The 10,201-nt window shown below is 45.6% G+C and overlaps 1 protein-coding gene across 4 annotated transcripts in view; it reads left to right on the top strand.

Annotated features, from left to right (window-relative positions):
* Window positions 1-10,201, top strand: part of dlg5a (discs, large homolog 5a (Drosophila)) — a 41,727-nt gene that overhangs the window by 18,205 nt on the left and 13,321 nt on the right. For 3 of the 4 annotated variants that reach the window (XM_086180221.1, XM_086180220.1, XM_086180223.1), the window contains exons 7-21: window positions 668-980; window positions 1,528-1,758; window positions 2,398-2,582; window positions 2,675-2,800; window positions 3,654-3,786; window positions 3,868-3,995; window positions 4,079-4,254; window positions 4,350-4,453; window positions 6,004-6,096; window positions 6,290-7,345; window positions 7,850-7,970; window positions 8,058-8,202; window positions 8,542-8,675; window positions 8,808-8,897; window positions 9,673-9,841. In XM_086180221.1, coding sequence (XP_086036347.1) covers window positions 668-980; window positions 1,528-1,758; window positions 2,398-2,582; window positions 2,675-2,800; window positions 3,654-3,786; window positions 3,868-3,995; window positions 4,079-4,254; window positions 4,350-4,453; window positions 6,004-6,096; window positions 6,290-7,345; window positions 7,850-7,970; window positions 8,058-8,202; window positions 8,542-8,675; window positions 8,808-8,897; window positions 9,673-9,841 — 3,204 coding nt within the window. The remainder of the gene's footprint in view (window positions 1-667; window positions 981-1,527; window positions 1,759-2,397; window positions 2,583-2,674; window positions 2,801-3,653; window positions 3,787-3,867; window positions 3,996-4,078; window positions 4,255-4,349; window positions 4,454-6,003; window positions 6,097-6,289; window positions 7,346-7,849; window positions 7,971-8,057; window positions 8,203-8,541; window positions 8,676-8,807; window positions 8,898-9,672; window positions 9,842-10,201) is intronic. The other variant, XM_086180222.1, reaches the window with a different exon arrangement.

Genomic DNA, 10,201 nt, shown 5'->3' with positions numbered 1-10,201 from the left:
GGGTCTTTTCTTATTACATCTTCCATCATTTTTATGATGGCAGCCAAGTCCGAACAATTGTTTACAGCCTCCGTTACAACATGACGGCTGCTTCCTAATGGCTATTACTGGATGCTTGGCAGTGACGTTTTCCTTGATCATCCATAACCTGGCTGCAAATTCTTAATGTTTAGCTACAGATTAGCAAGACCGCTGTAGATTGTTCGCAATGTGTCTTAGCAATGCACATTGCTAGGCAATAGCCACGGTCACACATCTTTTAGACCGAATGTAGACTTTTTGAGTTGGCCCTCGTACTATTAGTTTAATCAGAGTAAAGTCCATTCCAAAGGCTGGTGTTAACAAAAACAAAACCAATACCAGGCTTAGTAAAGACCAGTTAGTGCAACCTGTCCCAGAGCAGTGTGAAACCTGAGCTTTTTGCTCACTTGGATCAACCTTGCATATGTTTACCTCAATCTTTAAAATGTGCCATTACTTTAAAGAAAAGCATCGTAGGCCTCTTTAAAGTTTAAACTTAGGATCAAGGTCTTGCTACAGCGCATAACCTCTACCACCCTTAAATCACTACAGCAGAGGCATTGATGACTCTTTTGATCACAACATTCCCTTTTTATGAGCATCATCTCTAAATTGATCACTTTAACCTTTGCTGCCATCCTCCCAGGTTTGATTCAGTGCAGCAGGAGCTGAACAAATCCTCAGCCCAGAATAAGGAGCTACAGAGGGAGATGGAACGGCTGCAGTCAGAGGTGACACGCTACAAGAACTTGCAGCTAAAGGCGTCCAAGGACTGCGAGAAGTACAAGGAGGAGAGGGACTCGGTGTTCAATGAGTATCGCCTTATCATGAGCGAGAGGGACCAGGTGATCAAGGAGTTGGACAAGTTGCAGACGGAGCTGGAAGCAGCTGAGGCCAGACTCAAAAACACGTCTTCAGAGAGGGTTGTGGCCAGTGAAGAGTTGGAGGCTCTCAGACAGGTATTGGATTTAATACAATACAAATGTACACGGCTCAAATTGATATGTCGGTAACGATGTAAGTCACTGGCTTGCAAAGGAAACAAGGTTAGCATAATCAACTACTCTGTGTCACACAGTGTCAAACAGAAATTCATGGATGTCAAGATGGTGTAGCATTTTAACTCAGCAAATCCAGTGTTTCTCTGTGTCCCCCCCCCCCCCCCCCCTTCTGAAGATGGTAAATGGCGGTCACCCTGAGCTGACAGGTGATCCAGGCGTACCTCCATTTTATCCTTCAAAAGCTAAATCTTTCTCACTATGAACTGTTTCCTCAGTTTTGTGTGGTTGTTTTTGAGGCTAAACTGGGCCAGGCGTTCACTAGCCAGTTGCTGGAGCAAAGCCCATGTTCACCCAGGACGCTGTTCAAAAATAGCTCCGCTGCCTCCTGTTTGAAGCCTATTTCTGAATGAACACTCTGCTTGACAAAAGAGATTCATGACTTGTATTGAAACTGCAAGTCTGAATGTTGGGATGCCCTCATTCCTCCATCTTTGTTCTGCGGCAGGAGTTGAACTCGTCACTGGTGGACCGCGACAGGGCCATCTGCGAGAGGAATGAGCTGCTGGAGAAGTACTGCCATGAGGTCAAAGACAAAGCTGAGGCCCAGAAGGAGCTGAGTCAGGCCTGTAAGGATATCGAGACGGTCCGAGAAGAAAGGGATGTGGCCCGCAAGGAAAGAACAGAGGCCATCATTCAAAGGGATCAGTTGCTCCGAGAGTACTATCAGGCCAGACAGGTAACAAGCACACACCTCCTCCACCATCATACCTTTGATTTGACAGTATAAAAGTCAAAGGTTAGACACATGATAAAGAGCTTAGCGGATCCAGCGAGCTGTCAGATTACAGTGTGTCAGTGTACTGGCCATAAGTAGATTTAGGTCACACCTCTGTCAGCCCACTAGATGGCCCTATAAACAGCCCCTCCGGTTACCTGCGCTAGAACCTCTTCAGCTGGTATTAATTTGTTTGCTTATTTACAGATCCAGCTGGCACAGAGGGACATTGTCATTTATTTGGAGTGAATGAGAGTCTTGTTATTGGTCCCTATTACCGCTTAAGCAGCTAAATGCTCCCCTGTGTTCACCAGCTAGCTCCTTCTGTTTGCTGTTCGGTGGGGGCCTGAGCAGGTTCTGCGCAGTGAGTGTAACCGTGTCAGTAAAACTCGCTTCAAAGCCAAGTTGTACACTCTAGTGATGACTCTGTGGAGGTGAGTCACAGTGACAGTATAGTTGCTTTAACCAAGACCACCTTTATATGGCTCATGAGTCACTCACCTGGGTTTGATTTAATGTCGGTTATACACACATGCACACACACTCTTCAGGGCTCTAGGTGATACTGGTTTAATATGTTCATGTACTTGGTGTTCTTAGAAACAAGACTCAGCCACCCTGGACATGGAGCGAGCCAACAAGGAGATTGAGATGCTGAGGAAACAGTATGAGGCCATGTCCCAGGAGCTGAAAGAGGCCACACAGGAGACCGAGGTGGCCAAATGTCGAAGGGACTGGGCCTTCCAAGAGAGAGATAAAATAGTGGCGGAGAGGGAGAGCATAAGGTCTGTCTAGGGCTGTTAAAAAAAAGAGAGAGAGAGTGTGAGACAAAGCTTTAGGTCTTACCGAATCACTTATACCTGTTCTCCATCCTCAGGACTCTGTGTGATAATCTGCGCCGGGAAAGAGACCGAGCCGTCAGCGATCTAGCAGATGCTCTGCGGAATCTGGATGACATGAGGAAGCAGAAGAACGATGCACTGCGAGAGTTGAAAGAGCTGAAGTGAGTTTGGTTCTGTGCTTAACTGTGGCGGAAGTTATAGGAATAGCTATTAAGCCAATCCCTCTTCAATCGAGCAAGCACAGAACAATATTGCATCAACACGGCCAACTTTGTGTGGCTTTCTCTCTGTAAGCCGTTGTGCTCAGTGTGTGGTGGGTGTAAGCTGTGATATTCTGCCTTTGGAGACATCGTAAAGCTCAGTTGTTTGTCTGGCGGCATTTCCACATGCCTAGATTAAAAGTGTAATCCTGAAAACCAGCAGTGTTTTGGTGTCACACACACATTTAGTTACTCACTGTCCATCCCTCCCTCTTATGAATGTTTATATGCCATGTAAAAGCTCCCTCTGCTGGCTAAAGTCTATATGACAGAATCTGAGCCTTGTATGGAGGAAGCTGTGACTTTGAGACTTTCTTCCAGTATCCATCCTTAAAGAACAATGGAAGATTGTGGTTTTAATGTCACAGCTACCCTCAAGGTATGTTCCACCAGGGTGCTATTTATCTTTGTGACAGTGGGGCATTGTGCCTGCATGCCGCTTTTAGATTTCATATGAATAAATATAAACTGAATTCCCTGAACCACAAAGCAGAAATCCAAGGCCATTTTACGCATTTCAAAGAAATAAAAAAAAAAATTCCGATGTTGTTTTATCTCTGTGGATGAAAAAATTTAGTTTAGGATGCGCTTCCCCCCCTTTTTTATTCCAAACACAAGTACAGTCAACTCTCGATTCTAAAATTCCTCCGGAATAGCACCGGGTTGTGTGCGATTCTCTTTTGTTGTTGTCTCTCCCCATTCATCGTCCAGTGACTGACCTTTGACTCTGTGCGATTTTCTTCCTTTTGTTCAGGGAGAAAATGGAGAGCCAGCTGGAGAAGGAGGCCCGATTCTGTCAGTTAATGGCCCACAGCTCTCACGACTCGGCCATCGACACAGACTCCCTGGAGTGGGAAACAGAGGTGGTGGAGTTTGAGAAAGACAGGGTATGAGTAGAACACAACTTTTATTGTGTAGAGTTATGTGTTGACATGCTAAAATACTGAACTGCATTACTACATTTGCAGGATGACATGGATTTGAAGGCACTGGGGTTCGATATCGCTGAAGGGGTAAATGATCCATATTTACCAGGAGATTGTGGAATATTTGTTACAAGGGTGGATAAAGGAAGTATTGCAGATGGCAGGTTAAGGTAAGTGTCGCACAATTTTATTCTTTCCCATCATGAAATGACTCTTTGTTTTATATTTCATCATCTGCCCTTTGTGTTTCCAGAGTGAACGATTGGTTGTTGAAGATTAATGACATCGACCTGACCAATAAGGACAGGAAGCAGGTGGTGAAGGCTGTACTTAACGGCGGAGGATTGATCAACATGGTGGTACGAAGGAGAAAGTCTCTGGGAGGACGACTGGTCACCCCTGTTCACATTAACCTTGTGGGACATAAAGGTATAGAGCCAAAGAGCTCGAAAATTGATTTATTACACTGCCTTCTGAATTTTTAAGCTTTTTCTATTTTTTATAACACTCTTTTCTCCTCTCAGACAGTGGAATTGGTCTGGAGAGCGGTGTGTTTGTCACTGCCGTCGTCCAGGGTAGTCCAGCAGCTAGGGAGGGTTCTCTCACCGTTGGAGACAGACTGATCGCTGTGAGTCATAGTCCATTTCTATGAAATCCTCTTTTATTCTTTTTTTTTCTCTTTTCTTTCTTTTATACCGTCTTCTCTCACATCCACCAAACTGCAGCTCACACAGGTACCTTGGGCTTTCTAATCCAGATTTTATTTCACACTCCAAACCCAGATAAGGTAGGATTTTGTTGAAAAGAGAAGAAAAGTCTCCTCCTTTTTGTTTAAATCCTTAAAAAGTTGCAGCTGTGAGGGGCTAGGTGGAGCTGTCCTCGCATGTAGAGCTGCAGCACACACACTGAGACAGCAGGAGGAGAGGAGGCTTCTGCCACTTTATCTTTTAAAAGTGACCTTGTCTTTTATCCTTATCAACCAACAGCACAAGAAATCTGTGTTTTTCTGGTAGATTAAATTCAAAAGGATACTTAAAACAAAAACCGTATCTAGCTTTTCAAGTACTCACAAAAAGGTGCCTTGAGTTTAAAAAGAGACTTTTCCATCCTGCGTCACTTGTTTGTGACTCCAGAATGCAGAGAGAGCCAGCCCAGGCTCATTTAACTTAAAGCTAATGGTGCTGTAACAGCAAAAATGTCCGTTTATAAAATCTCAAGAACATTTTCTATAGTCCATGTAATATGTATATAAATGGAATAATGTATAATCCACATCGTCTTTGTCCAGCTGTATGCTCAGTAATCTAAAAACACTCTGATCTGATTACTGAGCATACAGCTGGACAAAGAAGATGTGGATTATACCAGAGTATAACCGGACATTTTTAAACAATTCTGCTGCTAGTGGTACCATTAGCTTATCGATAGAGGAGGAGAAGACTTCTTCATGAGCTCACGATGCCTCTTCATAAGTACCTAAAGGCAAAAGACACTTAAGAGCACCATAACCCTTAAATCACCGAGAACCACGTCTGCTCACCATTTTAGCTGCGTAGCATCATGACCAAGAGAAGTGATATGCCAGATGATACCTCAGCTGCTAGCACAATCAGCAGGGATAGGTACAGATGATGTGTTAAGAGATCTTAATCAAGGAAGTGTATCATATTTATCATGCCCTGCTGGATGTTAATCAAATTAGTGTGTCAGGTTATAAATAACTTAGGAGATGCTTAATTGTGTTTGCAAAAAGACTCGAGAGTGCTGAATCGGCAGTGAACCCCAGGGTTGCTTTCCACTGCTAGATAAAGTGCATTAAACTTCTGCTCGGTAAAAGCAGACAGTTCTTTGTGCGTGCTTTTCAATACGTCTGACTGTGTTATCTAGTTTCCTCTCAAGTGGAGGCCATTGTGATGGAAATGTACAGATTGCGGCGTGATGGCTCTTCAGACTTAAATGTGATGGCCTAGATTTCTTGTGCTTTCCCAACCGAGTGAGACACATTTCACACCCACGGCGATACATCACCTGTTTTGTGTTTATAGATGTGTCTCTATTTAAATAATACTGCCATCCCAGACACCAGCGCGCCTGACAGGGAAATCAAAAAGACTAACGCGTGTTGTTTTAACGTTGAAGGATCTGTCCTTATTTCCGCCGTCTATGTCTTTTCCCTAGATAAATGGCATCGCTCTGGATAACAAATCTGTGACAGAGTGTGAGGCCCTGTTGAGGAGCTGCAGGGACTCTCTTAGCCTCTCTCTCATGAAGGTGAGCCACAGTCATCTGACTCTTTGAGCTCTCCTTTTTTTTCTATTTATGTTGAAAACCTTCAAGAACTTTTGCTTGCCCTACATAGCAACTTCAACCGTGCGCTTTGTGATGTAACCGCTGGCAATTTTTGTATGCAAATGAGCTTTATTTATTTGTTGTGGTTAATTCTTTCTACTACCCTCCCCGACAGTTCTTCCCTCACAGCACATCGGGTCAGAACATCTTTGAGAGTTTGCGTGAATCATCGGAGAAATCCAATGGGAGAATTCACCTGTCTGAGATTCACTCTCGGAACAGCCGCAACCTCAAACATAACAGCTCGACACAGACTGACATCTTCTGCCCCGATGCTGGAAGCAGCAGCACAACGAGCATCACAGGGGAGAGGAGGAAGGGCAGAGGAGACTCTGATGAGCTGTATGGAGACATGGGCAAACCTTTCTCGACCGGTTCCCTGCACGGCACCAGCCTGCGGCCAGCCTCAGACTTGGGCACCGGCCGCTACGGTCCCAGTGCCTTCCAAGAGTGCTGTCCCTACACAAAGGCACCTTCCTCCTTACCCTTCGACCCTGTCTCTGCCTCAGACTGCATCGCCATGGAGACAACCCAGGAGAGGAAACACAGCGGAGGCACGTGGCCAAAGATGATGGTGGGGGGCATGTCGGTTGCACCAGACAACACCAATCCGGTCACAGCAGCAGCACAGCTCTCCATCTATAAATCTCCCAAGCAGAGGAAGTCCATCTTTGACCCGGACACTTTCAAACGCCCCGAAACCCCTTCTTCTAAGATGGAGTACATGGCAGCCAATCAGATAGCAGTAGTAGCTGCGGCGGCTGCTGCAGTATCACACTCCCCACAACCCTCAAAGACAGAATCCCTCTCCTCCTCGTCCACTCCCACCCCAACTCCTCCGACCCCACCCACCCGTAGTGACTCCTTTAAGTTCAAACACAAACATCAAAGCAGCTCCGCCTCCGACTGCACAATCACCTCCGAGAGTAAGGGAGAGGCCGCCATCTCCATGGCTGCAGGGGAGAGCCGAGAGAGGAGCGAGAGAGAAAGAGACAGGAATGGAAACCACTATTTCCTAGATGGCAAAGTCCTCACCTCAAGGAAGTCATGTGACGAGGACATCGGCCGAACCAGAGGAGAGGAACCAGAAGTGAAGAGACCACGGCCTAAATCTGCCCCGGCCCTTCGGCGTAGGATGACCCCACAGACCATCACTCTTCCCACCTTCCAGGTCAGTCAGTTACACACCACACGTCATAAATTGTACCTTTTATAGCACAAGCCATCACTTCTCCCCCAACATGTTTAGCTCCGTTTGATCAGTTGCCTCTCGAATAAAGAGAAAAATGTTTGAACACAGAATGGGACCAACATTTCAAATCATCCTAGCAGGCCAAACCGACCATTTTGTTATAGAATTTACAGCCCTGTCAGACTTGTGCCAGTGAAACTTGCTTCTTAGCCAGCCTGTCAGGGTGATAGATGTCCCAGCACTCATCCAGCCACCACCACTCTCCCCCACAGGCTGAGTCAGTGCCCGGGGCTCACACAACCACGCCTGGTTACGTCTTCAGGCTCTGGAGCACTCCCAGATATCACTGTGGGGATCATTTTATCATTATGAGATGCTGTCATTTAAAATTTTTTTCCCTATTCAGTAAATGTTAGTTTTCTCGCCTGGATATAATGATGTTTTGTTAACACTGAAGGGAAAACTGTCTGTCATTCATCACAGAGCTACTCCAATGACGAGCATTCACCAGAACCCAGGGACATGCTACGTTCCTCCCCCAGCCGCTCCCACCGGCACAGCGTCGGCTTCGTCCCCACAGTCTACAACGGCAGCCTACCTCCGAGTGAGTTCCTTGCACGCTCTCACTACAACCACACGTCCTACTTTTTATTTAACGCGTTGATGGTGATGGTGTCCGTTCTTCCATCAGATTCAGCCCATCGGGGTCTCGCTCCTTGCCCCGCTGTGACAGCTGTGATGAGGAATCCCGTGTACACGGTCCGAAGCCACCGCGTTCATACCAGCAACTGTCCATCCGTCGCCTCCCAGATCTGTCACCAGCACACACACACTAGGTTACTTCCGGCCTGTGTTTATTGCTTTTTGTTTTGATGCTAATAGTTTGTCAGTATGTTTGATGGAGCTTCTTATGATTACTAATATTTTTTAAATGAGTTTGTTTCCCAAAGGCAACCCCCCCCCCCCCCAAAAAAAAAACAACAAGTAATTAAATTTCGTTAGTGTTAGGAAATGATTTCCTACTGTTGGTCTGCCTGTGTGGCTGTGATTTAGCTGAGCCCATCAATTTAATTAACTGTGAAATATCTTGCATGTTCAAATAATTATGTGAGCATTGTATGCTTAATTATGCTTCCTAAGGCTCCATTTATTTATTTTTTTATCCTTTTGTGCAGCCCACAACACCAGGGTCGCCTGAGCCTGGATCTGAGCCAGCAGAAACGGGCCGGCGACTACTCTGAATCCTCATCGTCACGCAGCAGCCGAGCCTCACACGGTACAAACTCACTGCCCTCCAGCTCACGACTCGGTCAGTCTGACATGCGCGCGTACACACACACACAGACGCACACGCACACGAAGGTCACACACTCAGTTTCCTATCTCTTTTCAGATATTATGTCACTGCATTCATTCCTGTATCATCTCATCTCACCATCAGGTTCTTCTAATAATGTCCAATACCGCACAGAGAGGATCAAAATCCCTTCCACTCCCCGATACCCCCGCTCCATGCTGGGGTCAGACAGAGGTACTTGTGCTCCCTCGCTAAATCACACCCACCACACGAGTATTAATACACTTTAAAGCCTCTTTGATCAAAGTGGAAGGCAGCAGTTTTTCTTAACTTTGTTTCCAAACCCCCAGGGCTGGTTTAACTTTGCTCAGCTGTCTGGGTTGTAAGATCAATATCTTTAAGGAGTTTTAGATTGCGATTTTACAGTATTTCATCCTCGCACAAGTGAAGGAAGGTGTAAATCCCATTTAGACAGCCGACAGCTGTAAATACAAGATCTAGTCACCCAAAACTCAGGCGGTCAGAAACAGACTGTAGCCAGTGTGACCATAGTTATGCGGACATCCAGGGCTGAACGATTTGGAAACAAGTGTGATGTTGAAGACTGATATTAAGGGTTCATTCATTGAGGAAAAATCCTGGAATTTGACAGTGGAAATGTTACTTTTTTCTCTAAATGGGACATTAATTTCCTAAATGAGCTTCATGCTGCTTTAATGAAGATATGAAACAGTGACTGAGACATCAACTCATTAGGAAAATATTAACTGAGGTAATGATTCACATGACAAGGCATTTTCCTTTCACAATCACTGAAAGCTCCCCCTGCTGGTTATTAGGAAGAATGCAAGATGCCGAAGCGTAACTTTTCTTTTTTAAGATCCCCAATTGACGGCACGTGCACTTGATTTATTAAGTCTATGTGAGCCTTTAAAAAGGTATTCTTAACAAAGAGGTATCTAACAGCAGAATCCTCATGTCAGTTTTTGCTCTCCTTCTATGAATCCAGGATCCCTCTCGCACTCGGAGTGTAGCAGCCCCAGCCTCATCACACCTCCACAGTCGCCACTCAACCTGGAGACTTCCTCGTTCGCCAGCAGCCAATCGCAAGGCTCCATTTCCACTTTACCTCGCATCTCAGTCAGCCCTGTGCCAATAGGGGAGCGCAGGAAAGACAGGTATGACAGAAACTGGAGCACACGTTTAAAAAAAAAAAAAAAGTTACAAACAATCCCCACCCAGCAGGATGACACATCTTGTGATGTCACTGACTGACTGTTTCAAATGTACTTATATGTTTGACTAATAACCTGATCTGGCATTAATTTCCATGGGGTAATTAGACGTGAGCAAGAGCCTATGACAGATACCGTGTTCAGAATGTTAATTGGACGATTGTAATTGGTGTCTAGTTGATCAGCACGACCTTTGTTCTGGGACTGCTCTGAGGACAGCCCTGCAGATAGCGTAGTCGGGTGAATGATGGAGAGTATGAGTATAAAGATCACTTCAGAAACTGCTACGATGTAACTGACCTC

Source organism: Aulostomus chinensis, chromosome 16 (assembly GCF_037954235.1).
Source record: "Aulostomus chinensis isolate RoL2024-O1b breed Wild chromosome 16, RoL_Achi_v1.0, whole genome shotgun sequence".
NCBI classification, from domain to species: Eukaryota; Metazoa; Chordata; class Actinopteri; order Syngnathiformes; family Aulostomidae; genus Aulostomus; species Aulostomus chinensis.
The sequence above is the reverse complement of the archived record's forward strand: the minus strand, read 5'-3'. Positions and strand labels throughout refer to the sequence as shown.